Genomic DNA, 22,058 nt, shown 5'->3' on the forward strand with positions numbered 1-22,058 from the left:
GGGGGGGGGGGGGGGGAAGCTGAGGAGAAAGAGGGGCAGATAAGCTTGTGAATATTAACTGTTGAGCACTGAGCAGCAGTTCAGATGTAAGCAGTTTTGCATGGCTTTTGTTTCATTTCCTTTCAGGACTGTTTGTATCAAGTATTGTGGGGTGTGGGGGGGTGGCTACATGTGAGCAGTTCCAAACTGAGGGATAAAGATGACATTCCTATTGCCTGGTGTCACCTTACGGGACAGTTTAATCTATGTGAATGCATCGGATGCAAATCTAATCCAAACATGCAAAGAGCATGTATTTATAGATAACCTCAATTGTAAATCTCTGTCGGGTGGCTGGATGAGATGATGTTTCTCCTCGTGCTGTCCCTTCTGCTGTCCTTTAGTGCACACCTTGCTGCTGTGAAGGGCTTTGCAGGGTCCTGGGCAGGCTGCGTCCTTAAAACAAAGATCTACAGAAAGTATGGGGTTCTGGTCTTGCATTTTATGGTAAATCTCTTCTGACTGCAGCAGGAGTCTCATTTCAATTTTCAAAGCAAAGAATTGGGCACTCATTAAATAATCTTTAGAAAAGAGTATTGGAATTTGTAGAAAGGACACATTTGATGAACCGAGGGCCGTGAAAACGCGAGTTCGGAGGAGTGTTTATTTCTACATTTGAGTACGGCTGCGTGAGTGCAACGCTGCATTATTTCATGTGGATGTTCCAACCTAGTATCCCGCAAACAAATGGAAAACTCTTACTAAACACTCCACACAGTAAAATATGTAAAAGCATAATGTTGCAGTCACCTTTACTTAATTTGTACTTCTATTGATGCAGTATGTAAAATATCTTAACCATTAAAAATGTAATGATTTTTGAATAGTTAATGAGGGTGCCCAAATAAATTGGAGTGTCTCCATCTGCTGTCTTACATTGTGGGTGATAGTTTTCCATGGTACAATGATCTTCAAATTTAATTCCATGAGGAAGGAATCTGATCACAGTTTAATTTCAGTGCAAAACGCTGTCTGGCAATCAATAAAGCAATGTCAAAGAACTTTGATTTGATTTAATAGGAGGCAGAGATAACGTTCCCTGTCATATGCAGAATAGAGAGATGGGAACGTTTCATTTCATTGTAACATATAGCATGCAACGTGGTTTTCAGAAAAACCTAATAAATCAATATCCCTGTATTATCTAAGTAAGATCCCATCATTAATTTTAAACGCTTTACATGTTGGGAGAGTCGAAAGTGCACCTTCAGCTTAGCCATGTTCAGCCTGAAGTCAATGGCAACACTTCCATTTTCCCAAGAGCAAGCAATCTTGATCTTGGGAAATTAGGAGTCATTTACTGTGAAATGAAAATGAAACATGTCTGGTCTTTTGTTTTATATGTAGTCATCCATCTCTTGTATGCTGCCTCTCCATTTAAATTTCAGTTGGCGTTCTCCAGAAGTCTCATCGCTTGTCACTTGCCCTGCACGCTCTCAGCCTTTTTGCTTCTACACACACACACACACACACACACACACACACACGCATCCTCTCCGTTTTTAAATTTAAAAACAATATTTTTTTTATAAACTCTAAAAATAACTGGTTGTTTAGAGATTGCCTGGATACCATGCTGGTTTTCAAAATGTGCTTTTCTCAAAACCAGCAGGAATCTGGACCTCAAAAGAATTCTTTGCGAGGCTTTGCCTGCTCTCAGAAATAGCATTATCCCTAGATGATATAAGAGCAGGTCAATATATCAGAAGGTAGAAATTCAAACTAATAGATGTTTTAGATAAACTTTCAAGGACATTATTTTAAGTAGAAATACTTCAGTATTATTTTGGTAATACAACACTATTTAGGACAAAGTGAGAAAGATTTTGGCACTCCAAGACATGCTTCTAGGGGTCTCAGATTCATGTCCTGGCTCTGGGGAGAGTTTTACTCATACATTTGATAGAAAATTGAATCCTTTTATTATTACAATTAACCAAAGGGGGATTTTAAGGAAAATGTGAACTGTTACATTTAACATTGATTTCAGGTTGAATAATTGCATTTCCATTAATTTTCTGGGAAAAAAAATAAACTTTTGGAGTTCTGTTAACTGCTTTAAATGAAATATCGCTTCCTGGCTGATGCTGAGTGTTGCAGAGATAAAGCAAGTCTGGTGCTTATTCTTAGAGAGATCGAGTATCTCAGCAGATCAGTCCGTCCTCAGAGTCGCCCTGTATGAAGCTATAGGTAGCTGCTGCTGCTTCTTTTATATACCTCCAAATCCTGATTGTGTACCTAGGATGCTGTGTAGGTAGTAACTAGGTAACCTGATATTTTCTGTTAAATTATATCTCGCCAAAACATACTAAGAAAAACCTTCAACTCAAGCTTTTAGTCAAATTTGGCTACATTTTGAAAAGAGAATAAGCTTAAAGAGTTTAGATATGAATTGATTTTGATACTAGGATATGTTTGCTCATTTTAATTCCATAGATGTATAGAGATCGAGGTAAAGCACAGATTAAAGATTAATTATACCACTTTTTAATGGAATGTTTTGATGGGTATTCCTTACTGTGTTTGGTTTTGTTTGTTTGTTGTTTTTTTTTTAATAGCTACTACAGCACCACCATGCAGTTCATGAAATTTCATACATCGCAAAGGATATCACAGACCATCGAGCGTTTGGATATGTATGTGGAAAGGAGGGAAATCATAGATTTGTGGCAATAAAAACAGCCCAGGCAGTAAGTATCAAATCACTGTCATTTCCTACAGTGCAACTCAATAGAAAAACTGCGTTCGTAAGAAGCTGTTCAAGAGGGCGATGTTTTATTGTTTGTGATTGTTCTAGACTTGTCGCAAGTGTCTGCTTAGATGTTCTTAAATAGCAAATTAATGAAATCAGCTTAAGAAAAAGGGAGAGTTTTTCACTGTTTCTGATTTTTCATGATGTATTTTTTTATAATTTGTTACTGGTTTCATTTCTAGCTAAACTAGTCTGGATACAGATAAGTTTGGTTATATTCTTATATTTAAAAATAAAGTGATGGGCACCAAATAGCTACTTTGCATATAGTCTACCCTAATTCCATTGTGTGAGAAACCACTAATAAATATGCCTTTATATTCATATGTGTCTTTTATATTCATAATGCTTTTTATATTCATAACTATCATTAATTTGCAAATATATTTCGTTTGATAGAAATTAAACTGAGCCTGGATGCTAAGATAGAAATTAATTCTGTATGAAGTTCTCTCCAGTTGCGGGGATGCTAGAACTGCTCTATCAGCAGGATGTTTTCCCATATAGAAACTTCCCTTCCTGTTTTTTGCTTCCATAGGCTGAACCTGTAATTCTGGACTTGCGAGACCTGTTTCAGCTTATCTATGAACTGAAACAAAGGGAAGAAATGGAAAAAAAGGCACAAAAGGACAAACAGTGTGAACAAGCGGTATACCAGGTACACGCATAAGCTTAGACTACTGCCAAGAAAAGTATGGTTTGAAGTATCCCCCAAAGTTGCTCCAAAGAGGCACTGAGCATCCTCAGCATTTCTTAACAGCAATGGGTTTGAACGGTGCTAGCTTCAAATGGACAAATACGAACCTAACAGCCACCGTGAGCTCAGAAGTAGGATTAAACAGTGATGAAGGCTGTCACTTGGGGTATGATGAACATGTTTAGCAACTGGAAATGAGCTATTCATTTCCTGCGTAGTGTTTCTTCCAAATCAGAAGGAGAACTTTAATGAAGGTCAGTGTGTTTTAAGTTAGGTTTTTAACAGTGTCTAATACTTTAGGGAAGATTCAGTATACTTCTGAATGTGTGTATTTGATTCAAATCAAATAAGGTGCAGATTGTTAAACTCTGATGAAACTTGAATAAAGTTACTTTGTACAATAATGTGACTTTATCTGTACACTAAAGAAAGAAAACTATATACTTACCTGCCCATTTTGCTTATTTCTTTGCTGTCCTTTAATTTCTGAATACAGTTCTTTTATCTCTACTGTTTATGTTCTTTGCTTTTACTGCCTGTCCTCTTACTTTGCTGTAGACAATTTTGGAAGAAGATGTAGAAGATCCTGTATACCAGGTAATTTCTGAAGCTGTATGGCCTTGGAGTTTCAGAAATGACTAGATATATGTCGTCTTCAAACACAGCCAAAACCTTTAACAAGATGTTTTGAAATTTAGTGGGATAGGTCTTCTGAGAAACTTGTAGGACGTTTACAGAAAGTAGCATAGTTAGAGGTTAAGCTGTAAGTAATAGCACAATGTGTCTGCAATAGAATACGATATTTGTGTTGGAGTATAGACATACTAGATTCAATGTCGTAAATATTTCCTAAAATGTGGCTTGTGAGTCCAGATATTAGGTTTCCAAATGAGACTTGTCATAATTTTTGAATACAAAATCTAACCGAAAAGGGAGTTACTTTGAGAATAAGGAAGGTGACATCTTATTCTGATAGTAATAAATTGACATTTCGTTTTTATCTTCTGTGGGGCCAGAATTTAATTCAGAGGGTGAATATTTGGAAAAAAACAACAGCGGAATTGATGTTACAACACAATCCCTTGTTGGCATTTGGGTTATGATTTAATAATAGTTCTGAAATTTAAGTCTTGTTTCATCCAAGCAAAATGTCTGGGAGCAAAGATAATTATCAGAAATATGTCAATATATTCATGTCCAATACCCTACTGAGTGTGAAGAAGAAAAAGATGTAATTTCATTTTCATGTTTTTGTGCTGAAGCAAAATACATGATAGTTTACTGTTTGGGTTTTATTTTTCATGGAGATTTTGTATTCTTCCACTTAGGCATGTCAGTGGGAGGCACGCTGAAAGGAACTGATTCAACCATTAGTGAATATTGAACAGTGCCTAAGGTGCAGCAAGAAAGATGATAAGAATTAGGATGCCCTAAATTACTATTCAGCTTTCATAATGTCAGGAGTTTTACTTTGTGCTCTTCACAATAAAGCGAGAACCTGAAAATGAATTGTTTTGACAGCCTTTTGCCATGTGGCCTGTTACATGAGCACCAGCCTATTCTCCCAGTTTGGATTTAGCTTTTTTATTCATAGATCATAAATACATGTGGAAATAATTGCCATTATGTAAAAGAGGCAAAATTCACGTTGACTTCAGAAAATTAATATTGGGCCACAGGCGGTCTCCCTAGTGAGAAAGAATTAGGAAGTTGCTCTAATGATCATTAAGAGGAGATTTAGGTCTATTCATTGCTGGTTTATGAAATATGAAACAACCTTACTCTGCGCTTTCCCAGCAAACCAGTTGTCCTGCTGCCAGCCTGTACTTTGAACTTGTTTCTTTAATGCCTGCCTGTGTTTTTATGTGGAATTCCAAATCGCCTTTTTCCCTTCTGTTTCATCTTTGACTTTTCCTCTCTGGCGGCTGGTGTAATAGTACATTGTGTTTGAGGCTGGACACGAGCCAATCCGTGAGCCTGAAACGGAAGAAAACATTTATCAGGTATAAAATCGCTAACTTCGGGGTTTTCATTGCAACAATTGCAAGCATTTAGTGAAGCACATTTCATATATAGTTCGCTTTTATTAGTTTTCATTCATCACAAAAATGTCTGGCATTTCATTCTGGTGACACGACATGAATAATCTGCCCAGTCTCAGTGTGATTTTTTTTATGTTGTTTGTCATTTCCGCTTCTGCAAATTTTATTAACTTTGTCAACTTACTGAAGGGTCTTAAACTTTTAAGTACACCATGTAAGGTGATAAATTGTGGATTCTCTTTTTTTAATGTTAATTTTTTTGAAACTTTTTACACCTATTCAAAGAAACAGATACGGAAACCTCATGGAGGTCAGACCATCCAAGCAATTCCTCGAAAGACATTTTGATTCTCTTCTTTCTGGCTAACCAAGGAAATAACTTAGCAGAACCTAATAGCTCTGAATGAATATCCCCCAGACTGGGGAAAATATTTTCAGAGTGCGTATGTTATGTTAAAGCCTAAGCTTGCATTCTTCACACTGACAAAAAATTCCATTGAAAGCAATATAACATAATCTTTTGTTGTTCAATTTGTCCTCAAGGGATCGGTACCGGGTTTATTAAAATATAATGTAATTCATTTTGTATCACATACTAGAGGCAGATCTCAAGCTGGACAGAAATGTCTGTATGCTGTAAAAAAATTGTGATTTGAGGAGACCATTTAGTATGGAGGGGAAGGAGATTCAAGCAGTGATTAAGTATTCCATCTAGCTGTACTAGAGATTGATCTCCTAATAGGAGAAACTTTTTTAAGGTAGACAGAAGCAAGGATAGGGAAAAAAAAAAAAAAAAGAAGGGTGTTGTTTTAAGTAATGAGAAAAGATAATTTTAAAAATAAAAAGAAAATATAGAGTAGCTGTAAGCCAAAATAGAAAGAAGCTAAGTGGGAAAGGGAAATGCAAGTTAAATATTAGAAAATAACCATCTTATAGACCCCGTCACAGGGTCATTAAGCTGAGATTCATTTAACCTGTCTCTTGATTTCCTGGCACCCCTGCCGCGCACACTACAATATGCATCTTTCTGCATCTCTACACCAAGACATGAAAAGCTCTCAAGGTGAGAGTATGCCTAAGGTTGAAAATTTTCTACCACATTAGTGTTGAAAGTTTGACTATTTTCAGGAAAGCAGTCTGTTATAAAATCACTACTCTAGTTGTCAGGTCTATGCTAGGAACAAAAATCCCGGAAGAACTAAATTCAGACAAAAAAATCTGATTGTTGTTCATCAAAGTGTGGAGCATTTACTGACGTTTTTGAAAAGTACTGGTGGAAGCAAGCAAAATGGGATCGTCGCTCCTGATATTTGGAGATCTTAGAGCTAACTTTGGTGGGTAGGGAAGAAGTGGGAACTGTGTTCTGAGGACTGGCCTAAAGGACAGGAGGACTCTTTGGTCTCTTCCTGAAATAGAAATAGATGATAAGCAGATAGTGAGGTCTTGCCTCATTTTGAGGTACTGCTGTTATTGTCCTGTAAGACACCAATGAGTTGCTCAAGGCTTCATTTAACAGGATCTGGATGTGATGAAATGTTTCCTTCCACAGTGATGCACAGAAAACACCTGTGAGTAGTATACCATGCTCTCAGTATATTCAGTCTAGCATTGTTCTCTCTATTTTCTACAGGCAGTGCCTGGAACACAGAAGATGCTGACACTAGGGTGCTAGGAGTCTTTTCCCCTTACCCATTTTAATTGCCAGGTGCTGAAGTATTGCTACAAAGACCTGCCCAGAGCCATGAGCTTCCTAGTTTCCGTGAGCTTTTGGCTTGCCTCAGCTCAGATCTTATGCTCAGATCAGTGGCAAAATTGTTTCTCTTACAAGATGTTGATGATCTGAGAACCATCCAGGCTACTATTAAAAATGAAATTAGAAAAGGTCTTTTTTTTGTTTGTTTTGGTTTTTTAAGTTTGATTCACATTACCAGCTTCTGTTATTTGCTAGGAAGCCCTCCCCATGCTTTGATAAGCATGCCTCTGCTTACTAACCTCATCCATCCTTGCTTCAGCCTTTCCAAAACTTTCTTCTGGTGCTTCTCTGTTTTTTCAACCAAGATCTGGTATGCAAAGAATTTATCTCATCTTTGGTGGAAAAGATTCCTACCCAGTGGGTAACTGAAGATGGAATATATGTGCTGAAAGTGATGATTTCTATTTCTTTTTAGCATAGTAGAGGTCACAATTTTCTTTTTAAGCATTCTTTCTCTGTCACCCTTCTTTGATACATTACCCCAAAGACTCTCTGTGTCTGTCTCCCCTTTACCCCAAAGACTCTCTGTGTCTGTCTTCTCTTTTAATATTGTCTGTGTAAGTTGCTCTAACGTGTGTGTTAGACAAGGACTTGATCGCTGAGCATGTACCGAGCCTCTCACCTAGTGTCAGATTTCTTAATAGCATCTGTTTTCCTGCCTGTTGTTTAGTGAAGTGGGGATGAGATTTTCTTAGGTGGTTTTGTATTGTGTGTGTTGCAGCACTGGTCTTTATGGAGAGGCAGGTTCTGCTCCGTGAGGAGTTGACATTCTGAGATGGGGGTTTCTGAGTTGCCATGCTCGTATTGCTTGTAAGATGCAAGTACATCAAAATGGTTTGCAGCCTGTCACAGAGACAGAGCTGTCAGCAGCAAGAGCACTGATACCTCTTTGCTGATAATGCTAATCGGGAGGAAAAAAAAAAAAAAAAAGAGAAATCCCTTACAGACCCCCAGCCTATTTAGCGATGCAAAAAAGCATGATGATACATGGCAAGATAAGACAAGAAGACAGTATCGAGTTGGGAGAGAATAATGCCTTTTAGAAAAGCTTCTTTGTCTTGATATTAGACGTCAGGAGTTTTTCTCTAAGTATACGCTGGACAAAAAAAAAAAAGGGGATCGATAGTGCAGGGAAACGCTCATTCCACAATAGGCTGTGGATAGGAGTGTGGAAATTGGGATGACTTCATGGAAAACTTGGAAGGAGGAAGAGGAGAATGACTGAAGGAGTAACTTTTCAGAGAGAAAAGAAAACTGCACCCTGATGAGAGTTTATAAATAGTTTATCTTAGCACATTTGTCCTCTTTTTATGAAGACTAAGCTTTCCAGTGACTTACTAAATAGACTATTCTTGGTTTCTGCTCTTACACTGTCACTTAAAGCTCTCTCTCTTTACAGACTGTGATTTCCATGAAATTGAATTGTTCCAGTATTACCAGTTTCACATATCTAATGTGTTAGGTGGTTTTAGTGGAAGTGGCGAATACTTTGAGAAAACAGAGGCAGGCAAGTCCTTCCCAGGACAGCAATACAAGAGATCTTTTAAAAAGCTCTTTCATTTTCTGTGAGGGTTCTGTGTTCATGCTCTTGACAAACTTCTGCAGTGTGCACCAGGTTAAAGATACACGTTTTCTCATGAAGACTTTGGTGTTTATAAACATGGGCAAGAGAAGGTTTGAGCAGTAGAGGTATTTTTTTGATATATTATACAGCATAAGAAATGATAGCACATCTCAATGAATAAGTAACATTCCTTCAGCTTCCCCTAAACCAGTCCTACTCTAATATCAGAACTCTAAGATATTTATTGTCTTAGAAAACAAAACAGTAGTAATTTTGTCATATAGGCAATATTATTTCTCCTGTTGACCTGTGAGGTTTCATGAACGTCTGAAATGTCGCCTTCTTATGCTGAATGCCCTTGTTCAGTGGAAAAGTAGCACTGATTTACTTAGAGCATTCGTGCCAGTTCAAAGCATGGTTTTACTGTTCTTTTTGCTTGTGTCATTTACAATAGACATTCAGTGCTTCTGGGAAGGAAAAGAAATGTAATCACAAATTATGAATATGTAAACCAGCAGTCCTGGGGCAAGCAAAGCCTAGTTTTACAAAGCAGCTGAATTTACATGAGCAGGTTATAAATGCCCAAGGCGTAAATCATGACTGTTGACTCAACTAAAGACTTGGGGTGACCCCAAGTTTTTTTAAGTGCATCGTCCGCTGTCCATGTGAGGCGGTTGACTTCAGCTCCCTGGCTGTGTCAGACTCTGACAGGCCAGTAATTCCTTAGTAAAACTGCAGCATTGTAACCAAACGTCGCTTAGAGCAGCCACAGGGGCCCAACACTGTAGGGATACATGTTATGACTTGACTTGTCTTAGATTATCAGATTAATTGGAAGGAAGAAATCTAATGCCATAGGCCAAACATCTCTTTCCCTCAGATCAGTAGCTCTACTCTGGATCTCTGCCATGGAGGAAGATGATGTACTGACCTGATCATGACTTCCATGTGCATCTTCCGACCCCCAAGTGAAATGAAAGCAACAACCATTTAAGTAGGAAGGAGATCCAAGTGCACCTGGACTTAATGCACACCCAAAATTAACCGTGAATGGAAATCTTGTTTCTGAACACTACTGGGCTTTAGGACTTAAAAAATTCAGATAGACGTTTTATTTCTTCAGTATCTTCTCTATTAATGGTACTGCTTGGATGAAAAGGGAACCGTCCTTGATTTCATCTGTATTAAATGACTATCCTGTACATAAATATCAATTGCTGATTTCAGTTTTTCATCAAACCTGCTTGGGTAATGACCTTAGTTTTCATTTGCTGTTGCAGGTTCCTACCAGCCAAAAGAAGGAAGGTGTTTATGATGTGCCAAAAAGTCAACCTGTAAGTGTAAGTATCTTCCCTATTTCTATGCAGTAAAGAAGTTGTGTTTCTTAGCTTCTGTGACTTTTATTATTGGATGTAACATTTGGTACATTCCTCCTGATGTGGATTTTCAGTGATGTGGTATGGGTTGATTGGGTTGGTTCAGACTAACCAGGATTGTAATGTCACTTATATCCATCTCATTCGTTAGTTAAATCTCCTTTATGTCTTTTGCGAATCATTCTTATGGAAGTCACCATATATAAATGTGGTTTCGGTGGTGGAGAGTCAATAATAAACCCTCTGCATGTTAATGCATGAATCGTTGCTACCTGGACTAGAAGAGTTCCTCTATTACCCAACACTGTACAAGGTTTATTGCTTTGACTGAGCCTGGGCTGCATTTTCTCCTCTGTGTGCTCTCTCAGAGCTGTACAATATATAAATATTGTGCTCCTTAGAGCTTTGTTTAGCAGGACAACAGGGGAGGCAAGGTCTGAATAGAGGTTGAGAGAAGTAGCATTAGGAAGAGGTGTGTCAGAACATTGTCTGTGACCTCTACAGTGATTTTCTGTGTCTATAATGTCTGTACCTCTCGGAAGACTTCCTGGTGAATACAGCATGCTGATAGGTAAAGATTTCATAAGAAGCTTTAAATCCAATGGGGAAAAAAAAATTGGGAATTTGCATTAGAATTACTTTTCAGTCATTTGGTTTAAAAAAATCAAACAAACAAGTTACGTGGAAATCCAACCTAACATACACCATAGGAAAGCAATTATTTTTCCAATAAAACCAACTTCTGAGGTAGCTTAAGTAAGAACTATAGAGTAGTAGGGCAGAGATAAGTGCACTTGTCGTTAAACAACTGTGGGGAAGCTCTGAGAGGGTGTGTAAAAAAAAAACCTCACTCAACAAACTCTGGAGTGGCAGAATTTTTTCTCTATGTATTGCATTGTTTCCTGGTTATTGTGGGCTGTAATCAGTGCTAGGAGACTTCCTCCCAGTGTTGCGACATATTATTTCTGTAGTGCTCTAAGTAGAGCTAAGAGGCTAAAGGTCAGTATAGACTATCAACTTAATTCTTCTCTGTCCTCTGCCTTGCATGGACAGCACAGTATTAAAAAATGGGGGTAATATGCTTTGTATCCAAATGGCACCATTCCCTTTCTGTGTGTTAGCATTTTGAAGAGGTGAAGCATTTATCCCCATAATGTATAGGGAATGGTAACAAGTGGTTGAGAGAAGTGGAGTGACGGATGCCTTAGCAACAAGGCATGCCTTTGCTGAAGGGGGGGGTCATACTGTTTCATATAAACGTGCTATAAGTACCTCAAGAAATGGTTAGATTCTGTTGGTTACACAGAAAATCAGTATTTCTGAGGATTTGTGTGAAAATGGAGAAAAACAAAGGAAAATGTCAGAAATTTTAGTCTACCCTAAGCATGAGAAAAATGCCTGTATTTGAGAGAGAGAGACTTCTTTCACGTGAGGATGTGGTAACTTGCACAGCTTGGGCTGAGCACGGAGATGAGATGTCGAATAGAAAAGAATGCTGGGAGGGGCTGGATGGGGGCCTGAATTGTGACACTTCTGTGGTTTGCACAAACAAACAAAACTTGCCATAAATATTTCATGATAAGCCACTAGGAGGAGGGAGGCATCATCGTGTTGCCTGGGAAAATGTAGTAAAATAACTCACATTGCATAACTAATTAAGGTATTTGTGGGCATGGAATGGCTATAGATTTTTCAGCCATTTTTCATATAGTTCAGTGTTACAATTTTTCTGCTGTACATTTCGTGTGACTTTTTTATTATTCCTTCAGCGATGTTTCAAATTTACTCTGGGTATAGTCTGTAATTTAGGTTGTTGCAGTATGACTGGGTGTACAGTACACTTTGCAATCATGTCTGCAGACACTTTGGTATTAGACTGTCCTGGTAAAGAGCATGACTGTGAGATATAGTGCATATGGAACCTACTCTGTAATCATCAAATATATTTAATCTGTCATCTCCATGAAGCTGGTTGCAGACCTTTTTTTTTTTTTTTTTTTTTTTTTTCCCTGCTATTTCATGGTTAAATATAAAGTGATTATAGCTTTTTCTCCAAACAGCTCATGTACTTTAATTTATGAAGAAAAAGAGAACAGGAAAAAAATAGGTAGCTCAGATTTTGTTTCACCTTTTTTATATTAGTATGCATTAAAAGAAAAAAAAAAAAAAATGCAGCAATAGCTCTTAAAATTAGCAATTTAATATTCCACTGCCCATCTGATTTATTGCTCACCCTTCCACATGTGAGACTCTCTGTCATTGAGACACTTGCCATAATTTTTTTTTCAATTTATAGCTGTCATTATTATATAAACCTCTAAAATTCAATCTGAGGGCAAATAATCTAGCTCATCTGCCTGGTTTAAACATATAAGGACACTTTCTTTATTAGGAGATCTTGCTTTCAGTAATTTCATAATGGATGAATAAGGTGAGAAACATTTTGTAGCTCCTAATAGGTTTCAGGCACCATGAATTCTCTCTCTTGACAATAAATACAGCACTTAATAATAATGCAGCAAGTTTTGCTTGAGTTCAAACTGAATTGCCCAAGTTCCCTGGACTGAGATGGGTTTTCCATCTTGGGATTGTTTTCCTCTGATGTGTCCCCAGGCAAGTTATGTCTAGTCTCTGCACATAAAAGTGAGGGATACCGAAGTAGTCATCTGGGTGCCCTCTGCTCTTGACTCTGTAGCCAGTGGAGAGAAATAGCTGCTTCAAGGGGACATTCCTCCTGGCTGCATATCCCTCTCAGATGGAAATAAATGTACATCTGGACGTTGTTCTTTTGTGGCTACAGAGGAACTTTCAGTGACTTGCAGATATGATAACCTCTAAATAGTTACGCTTAGGTGGGGTGAGATCCACCACCGTGTAAAAACTAAAAGCCAGAATCCCATTTTCAAAGGCTGCTCTGAAACTAGGAAGTGTAGTTCCTATTGATTTTCAGTAAGATATAGCTTCCCAAGAACCGTTTGAGCAAATATTTCTCTGGGCTTAGGGGATCCCGTTGTGGCTGAAGGAATGGAGCATCTTCCTGTTAGTGCCATGAACCAAAAGCATTCAACATCGTAAATGCATTGAGATAGCCAATGTACCTACACAGTGCTGTGCCGTTGTGCGAGGCCATTTGTCACAAGGTGTCAAAGAACTTTATAGTGTGACTCCTCATGATCTCTGATATCAAGTAATGTAAATACAATACAAATGAGGCGGAAAAGAATGAGTCTCGGATCTCAGAATTTGAACGTACCCACTGAACTCAATTATGAGCGGTGGCTGGTTGCCAAGTCACTTCGCTGACATTGTGATGAAAAGATTGCTTACTCAATATAATTCTTGTATTTCCCCATCTCTTTGCTGCATCCCTTCCCAGAGAATCCTCCTCTCCTGTAGATTTTCTCTGCCAGGCGTGCAGCTCAGCTCCAAAAGCACAATTTTCATGGTATCCAGATTCCTCCCAGTATCTCTCCCTTCCTCTGTATCAACTCACACTTCTTGTACTCATTACTATTTTCTCCCTGCTCCTCCCTTACACCAGTTCTCCTATACTCTGTTCATTGAAAGTGTACATCAAGCTAGACAAAGAAAGCAAGCTTACCCAAAAAAAGCTTGCGTTAAGTGGTACACGCTCCACTTAGAAATTGTAGTTCTGTATGTGAAATTAACTGTTCTAAAAAAAGTGAAATGTTTAATGAGCTCCTTTTGTCATAATTTCCCATCGTCTCTCCATTATACATCCACATCAAGTTCTACCTGTCATGGTGTTTTTAGTAATAAGAGTTAGACTGTAAATACCCTTCATAGAGTCTGTCAGTCACATCACAATAAAACCTTCTCTTCTCATCAAAATGTCTAAACTATCTGCTTACAATTTTATGAAGGCTTTCAAACAACTCATCTTACCGCTGTATAAAGATTCAAGGCATTATAGCTGATGCCTTACAACGCAGGCAGTCGTTTGGCTAGTACCAATTACGTGGGAAATATTAAACCGGGGTGGAAAGGACAGGGAGTAATTTGACTGCCTTAGGGGCAAGGCATGGGAGGGGAGCCCTGGGCTCCACCGGCTCACATGAAAAGTCAGTCCCAAAATGTCCAGCAATAAAGGAGTTCAGAGCAGCTTCTCAAACAACTCTCACTATCCTCTGCAAAGTGAATTCTTTCTACCACGCTTGGTCTGGAGCAGACTCTGACTTTTCCCGAAGTTTGCATCAGTGGCTTTACAGAAACACCTTGCAGACTGGTGATGTTGCCTTCAGCCTCCACGATCAGGCGTTCAGGATCAAATTTTCAAACATAAGAAGAATGAGAGTGCACAGACCCAGTCTCTGGCCATCTGTGCTGGCAAAGCTGTCTGGTTTTATTTACGTTTGCTAAAAGACACACCTGCGTTCAAATGCCCTGACTTAGTTACACACAATTAAACCCCATGTACGAGGTTTAACATTGCAGTGTGGGACCTGTGTATTTAACAGGAACAGCAACATGTTGCAAAGGTTGAAAATACATTAATTTTATGATAGTATCTCGTGGCGTGAGTTTCTTTACTGTTTTGGTGGGCCTTTGCTATTTTTTTTACACAGGAGTGGGTATGCAAACCACTATTTGTAGTATAGACCTTGCATTAATTGTTCTGGGAAGGTTCTGTGCAGTGCTGGGAACACCTCTGCTCTGTGTGCTTCTCCTCTCCGCTTGCCTTTTGATTTAATACCAGTATTAACTCCGATACTACTGTTGGCTTATAATGGGAGAATTTAGCACCATGCCAAAGGTAACATCTGAGCCCTGAAGTTGAGAAGTTGTTGTCCCGTACATGTCTTCAATAGCAAGACTTGTGCTGTAGCAGGAGGCCTTTATAACAGCTGCTCCACATCTTGGCCATTTCTTTCCATCTGCCGTGTGGGTACCATCCCCTCTGCAACCCTCATCACCTGCCCTGTGGTACCCTCTGTGATCTCCAGAAGCGTTGCTCACATTGTACCTTCCTGTCTTAAGATACTTGTATCCGTGGGTTTTTTTCCCTTCCTTTGGGGTTAGAGGGGAGCTGCTGGAATTACAGAAGGGTCCAGCGTTCAGTCAGGTCTGGCTGATCCCTTGATGCTGTGGGGCAGGTTTGGTACGTCGGGCAGGTAGCTGACACATCTGGTTTGTTTGGATTTCATGTTAGGTGTGCATGTTACCAATCAAGGTCTGTCATTATCTGTGATTTAATTACTTCTATGTTGTAAAAGGTCATTGAGATTTGTCAAGTTCCTTCCTTTTAGCAAGACCCGTAGGCCTCATCATCTGCTGTTTTATACTTTCTGCTTCTGTTCATACCTGTACAAAATGCAGGTAGAAACTCTGAAAAAAAGCCTTCTACCCTCATACAGCACTGGCATAAACAGCTTTGCGCCTGATAGTTTGGAGAGGATCCACAGCAAAAAACACTTAAACACCTGAATTTTCACTAGCAGACTGTTCAGCTTCAGCTGAGGTGAGAGACTGGGTCTGAGACTTTGCTCAAACCCTCATGCCTCTTTTCCAAGGAGAGGAACTAGCCATCATCAGGGATGTCTCACGGAGATCAAAACCATCAGCTTGTGGCTACTGCACTTGGTGGGATGCGAGTTCCCTGATCAAGTGCTGTAACAACTAAATCTGCCTTTGTGGATTTTTCTTTAACTTCCTAGCACTTTTTCGTTTTGGTTTTTTTTAAGCTATTTTTTCTGGGGATATTTTGTGGTTTACTCCTTAATAAAAAATTTAATGGCACGGGGAGCAGAAACCAAGTCCTCCTCCCTAGTCTTCCCAGATTATAGCATCTGTAAAATAAAGTGATGGAGTTTTTTCATGTGTGTTACATACATGGCTTATGTACTGCTTGTGTCTTAGCACCAGCGCTCAAAGATAGGGATATTTCAAATGATTCTTGAAAAATTGTTCTTGCAATGCCAGATAGAGCACGGACATTCAAAAAAGATGCTAACTTGAGTTCAGAGGCTGATTTCCAACAATCCAGGGGATTAGATGTTAGAATTAATCCATTGTTAATGTATAGACCATTTAAGATATGAATCTTAATCTGTATAGTTTCTGAACACTGAAAATATGCCCATGCAAACTGGTGGTTTCATTCTATCCATAATTTTATATCTAGCATGTCAAATAGTGTATTTTAATAATGTAGGAATACTGTTTCACAGATGAGAATAAAATGTCTCGGTTTAATTGTTCTTTTTTTTTTTTTTGTCATACTGATATTGTTGCCCATATCTTGAGCTCTTTCTAATCTGTAGGAGTTGTCCTGTTAAGAGTCTTTCCATTCCTGCATTTGTAATACCATTCCCTGAATGTGATCCTAAACCCTGCAACTCCAGCAGAATAATTACATGCTATCAAATCACTGGATTTACTTTACTTCATAGTGCAATCCTTTAGGATTTGGGGACATAACCCCATAGCATGGGAAAGCTGTAATCCAGCAGCATTGCCCTTGATCAGTTTTTTACTCTCTCTTTACTGTACAAACACCAAGCTGCAGGTTTTGCCCTGGTGACACGGTCATCTTTTTGGATATAGATGACACGGGTGTTAGTACGGCAGTTTAGATTTGTAATTATAATACAGAACTTAGGCAAGATAAATAAATAATAGATGTTTCAGTTGGCCCCTTACAGTTATGCAGCCTGTTAGGTTACATGTCTCATGGCTTCACGTGTATTTGCATTCCCAAACTTACCTGGATTCCTGTATGTTTTCTGGTTAATACTCTCTCCAGTTTGATATTGTCCAAAGTGGAGAAAAGAGAGTGTAGCTGAACCGTAAGTGTAGCTCATTGATACTGCTACATATAGTGAATTTTTGTCTTTTATGCAATATGACTGATGCAGACTCTATATCTGATAGCAGCTGATGTATTAAGTTGACAGCTGCACGTTGTATTGATTCATTACATTTTTATTTGCTTGGAGCCCTGCAGCTTGTAGTAGTTTGCTGAAACATTTATTTACGCACAATCTGCTTTCTGAGTAGTGAAGTTTGTAGCTTTACCTAGTCTGTATCACTGTATGCATTAAATGATATCAGTTGCACAATTTGGTGTTTGTTTGCAACTTAAAGGGAATACAGTTCTGGGGAAAGTGCTGTATGTATTTTGCATCAGTTTGAGGAGAAGCTGCTGTAAATTTTTGCCAAATCATTCGCATCTATCCTATGTTATTAATTACAGAAGTACACAGGTCTTGGCTTTTTTTGCCTGCTGAACTTCAGGAGATTTCAAGCTTTTGAAAGCATCATGGGGATGCAGGATTCAGTAATGAAGGTAGAAATAGCTTGTTTCAGTTATAGCTCCGATCACCTGTCATTTTGAAAACCAACAGACAGACCTGTATCATTGTGCCTTGTATTTTGAAATAGTAAATTTGGGGTTATTTCTAATTCCCTTCCATTGTTAAGTTTATTCCTGCGAGCATCCAAAGCTGTCACTGCTGTCACTGTCTAGAAGTGTTTTGCTCCTGCGTTTGGATTCTCGTCATCGCTTGTCTCTCCAATCTGCAGTTAAAGAAAGTCATCACGTGCCACCGGGGCAGTGCCATAGTCCCCTGACATTAGAGTACAGCTTTCCCCATCTGAGCTCTTACTGTGTCCTGTGTCACCGTCCTCACTCCTGTTCTCCCCAGGGAGAACTGGTGGAGCTACACACTGTGAACAAAAGGTGCATAACTTCCAGACATAGATCTTCAGGCCAGAAGTGCCACAGATGCCAATGAATGTATCTGGCAATAACTCCAAATGCAAACCTGACCAAGGCTGACATACTAAACAAGCCAGCAGCATCATTGGTCCCTGAATTTCCTGCTCAGACACCCTTACTCACGCTGACGTTAAATTGGGTGCAGGCTGGCTTTTGCCACTATATCAGCTGAAGTGTTTTGCTCTTCCCCTTTGTTTCCAGTTTTCTGTTGAATAGAAAAATAGATTTCATTGTAATATCTTTGCATTGCATCAGCCACATGCAATAAATTGCACATATTTGTATAGGTACTTAATTCTAAAGCCAGGCTTGTGTTTCTAGAAGACAGATGCCAGGGCCTGTTAGTCCATAGTAAATGTAAGGTACAGCAGCTTTTGTAGCTTGCCTCAACATTTTGAAAGCCCCAGTGTTTAGTTCAACAATGTAGTGATATTTCTGGACCTGCAGTGTTTCTTTTAAATATGTGTAATGTGCCCGGTGTATGCCGTGGTGTATAGCACGCTCTCTGAACCCACTGCGTGGGGTCTGGAGAAGATATGGAGGAGGTGACCGTGTGGCTGGGACCTTTGCACCAGCATCCTCTGTGCTCTGGGAAGTTGAATTACCTTGGGTGTTGAGTTGCCTTGAAAGCAGCATGGGTCGGGCTCTAAGCTAAAGTCACTCTTTTGGACCCTTGATTTATTAGAGTCTGACAGAGAAAAGTGGTAACTGAAGCATTTTAAATACCATTTCCTATAAGAGTAAATACTTAAAGTACACAGGGAATTCAGAATTAAGTTCCCTTCAAATGAAGAGAAAATAAACACATGAGTAAGCGCTATGTGTTGATCATATGAAGAGATCCTTAATTTAAAGGAAGCTTTTGAGCAACATTGAAGCAATTCACTCAAACACTCCTCAACAATCTATTATATCAATTATCCTTAACCATCCCACCTCTTTAGCTGCACAGGGTTGACTAACAGCATTTTTAACCAGCACATCCAGCACTTCCCAGTGAATAAGCGAAGGAAAACGGACAGTTGGTGTATGTGATGAAGCTCAAGGCTACCCTGTAGTTGGGGACATCACACCAAAGCCAGTACTTGGGTTTATTACTTCAGATAGAAATACAGAGGAGAAGAATTACCTGAAGAAGAGTGCTTCTGACAAGTAAAACTTACCCTCTGAAACAGAGAAGAGAAACTTTAAACAGGACAATGCCAGTGTCCAACAGGATTCTGAGCACTGGGCTTGAACCCTGTGTAAGTGATGGATGCCCAAATGCATGTATTTTGGATAAAAATCCGTGTAGCCCATGTTGCTGGCGTGACCTGTACTGCTTGGGAATCACTCTAAATGTTCACAGCAGCCTTACAACTAAAACCCTGTGCTCGGCTATACCTGAGTAAATCTGGGTTGATGGTAACGTTGTGGCTGCCACTGCCTCTGTAACTGGGAAAGATTGTGGCATTTGATCATCTCTAGGATCTATAGGAGGCTGAAGATTGCAAAGGCATTGACAATTTTTTCTTCACACATATCCTTCAATGTATTCTCTTTAATTAGGAAGTAATTGAGCAATTCTTTGTCGAGTTATCACTCTACTTCATTAATCCAACAGTAGTTTTACAGGAAAACAATATGTTTGTTGGATGCTTTCAGTGTGTCTCAACCTACTAGACGTGGTTTGACTGATGCTTGGTTTAGTCACGATTCTGACATGCTCCTTTGTTATAATTCTAATTGTTTTTTAGAATTGATTGTAGTTAATTAGCAAGCTGCTTGCAGCTCATAGAGCTCATAGTAATATCAACACTTGTATAAGGTTGTGCAAATAAGTGGAGCTTTGCTTAACTAAAATAATGATTCAAACCATCAGAAGAAATTATTTGACATAGCCAAAATATTTACATTTTCAGATACAATAAGAACAAAAATCTTTGGTTTGACTAACCGTTTGACTTGTCATTAGATCTCCAGCGTAAAATACATGTTAGAAAAAGGGACTTGGAAATGCAGAGTACCGGTGTGGTTGGATGATCTCTCTTTCATCTACTGGGCTGAGTGGTATGGCGCTTACCCTGAATGCAGGAAACCAAGTTTAAATCCCTCTGCTGTCTTAAAAGATTTGAATAACTAATATGCAGCGCAAAGGTTAATTACTAATTGCTGGTTATTTGCTCTGTTTACTATCCTTCATACTCTCTTTTACTTGCTGAGCTCTGTATCAGAGTACAAGTTAATTACTGTGTATTTCTTTCACGCTTTTTAAGTGCCGTCTTTGCTTCATTCTCAGAGATTTCAGAACCCCATTTGATAGGACGCTACTTTTATCACCTTGTTCACAAAAGTATAGCAAGATTAAGTCCGTGTAGATCCCTTGCCATTGGTGAAACCACGCTGAGTAACAGAAGTTGAATATTCTATCTTGTAATATATCTAGGAGTGAAAGAAGTTCACACTCCTGAGTGCAAGAGGCCTGTCTTAAATTTCCCTTTTAAAATCGGAATTTACGTTGCTTACAAAGATGTTTTTCAGAATACTTGTCAATCAGAGGGAATACTGTAGTGGAGATGCTCAGTTTTGGTTCAGGGTTATGAAAGCTGCAGTTTACTTATCTCTCATCATTGCCTCTGTACTCTTGGTTTTTCTCCAGCTCTTGGTTAATATGTTTTTCTTTAGTGAATAGTGGAAAGTGTCACGAGGAAATTTCATTACTGGCTGGAGTGGTTTAAAAAGCTTGCTGGTGCTTTAAGAAGCCAGATTTACATATTTCATGTTTAAAAGATTTACAATATGTCTCACACGCCTGTATAGAAAGATGGAGCTTTCATTATAGGTTTAATGTCACCGTGATACAAGGATTAATACTCTTTCCTCCGCCTCGGTCTGCACAGCTGGTCGCAAGTGAGTGGTGTGTTCCTGGTTGACTAAGCTGAGGGGGTGTTTTCATATTCAAGGAGATGCATTTTTGAATAATTAAAGCATGCTTTTACATCACTCTGTGGAGAAATCCACAGATTGCAACCCTAGAGGAAGATCGAGGACTGGAGCATCTTTCCAGGCTTCTGGTTATTTTCTATCATGCACTGGGGAAGGAGGAAGAGGATTGTTGACTTTAATTGTGAAGGTTAAGCGCTTTGTATCGAAAAGCCAAATCAGAGGAAGGCTCGAAGGGCCAAGTTCTGCCCTCGGTAGCTGTGTTGCAGCCTCGGCACGGGCACCGTTGCAGGCTGTTCCATGCTCTAATAGCCAGGGATATTTCACCCTTAGGAAGTGTCTCCTCACCGGTGTGTGATGCAGAACACGAGCTAATGGAAGATGCAGCTCAAGTGCTACATGATAATTGGGCACTTGGGGACGTGCCGTGACATGTTGGGCAAATGTTTTCTGCAAGGTCCCGCCGTAGCACAGGTGGGAATTTCTAATGGTCCGTTGAACGCTGCGCACATGTTTCCTCTGTGCTGAGACGTGGTTATTTCTCAGCTGGTTTCACGGAGCGATCGGTGTGCTTGGGGGCAGGATCTGCTTCAGAGCGACGCGACCTGCATCCCTGGGTGCTGGAGGATGGGGGGGGGGTTAAACGAGGGGGCTGTCAGAACAAGAAGTGATTAACTACTGGCCAAAACCGGGCCCTCCTGAAGGTGTAAACCCATCTGGTTTCATTTTAAGAATATTTTCAAGGTCTGTGGAGTTCTTTGAATAAATGAACACAGGTTTTTTCACACTTTCTTTACCTAGGGCTGGGGGAACACACTGTCAGCTCCAAGGAGGTGCAGGACTTGGTCCTTTAACTGTTTGTCCATGATGGCATTTTCTTCATTTTACCTTCAGCTTTTGCCAGTCTGGTTTTTTCCTTCAGATCTGTCATGAGATATGACAGGAGGGGAAAAAAACATTGTAGGCTGTTTCTGAGTTTTTTTAAACTTCTTCATTTTAAGATGGCATGGGATTACTGGCTGGTAACTTGTATGAAGCTTCTCAATCATCTAAAATTGCATTTTTGATAACTTGCCGTTATGTTTGTTTCTTAAGAAATAAAGTCTACAACACTACAAGAAATGTTATCTGAAATTTAGTGTTCTGAGGACACCGAAGTGATAATTTGTGTTAAA

General features: G+C 39.3%; 1 protein-coding gene across 10 annotated transcripts in view; it reads left to right on the forward strand.

Moving 5' to 3' along the window:
• The window catches only part of DAB1 (DAB1, reelin adaptor protein), a 455,855-nt gene that overhangs the window by 411,789 nt on the left and 22,008 nt on the right, over nt 1-22,058 (forward strand). For 6 of the 10 annotated variants that reach the window (XM_026853569.1, XM_026853565.1, XM_026853570.1 and 3 more), the window contains 5 exons: nt 2,598-2,729; nt 3,330-3,449; nt 4,047-4,085; nt 5,426-5,491; nt 10,128-10,187. In XM_026853569.1, the coding sequence (XP_026709370.1) occupies nt 2,598-2,729; nt 3,330-3,449; nt 4,047-4,085; nt 5,426-5,491; nt 10,128-10,187 (417 nt within the window). The remainder of the gene's footprint in view (nt 1-2,597; nt 2,730-3,329; nt 3,450-4,046; nt 4,086-5,425; nt 5,492-10,127; nt 10,188-22,058) is intronic. The other 4 variants (XM_026853571.1, XM_026853574.1, XM_026853573.1 and 1 more) reach the window with 2 other exon arrangements.

The sequence above is a fragment of the Athene cunicularia genome (genome assembly GCF_003259725.1).
Source record: "Athene cunicularia isolate RWA chromosome 8 unlocalized genomic scaffold, athCun1 chr8_part1, whole genome shotgun sequence".
In the NCBI taxonomy this organism is placed as follows: Eukaryota; Metazoa; Chordata; class Aves; order Strigiformes; family Strigidae; genus Athene; species Athene cunicularia.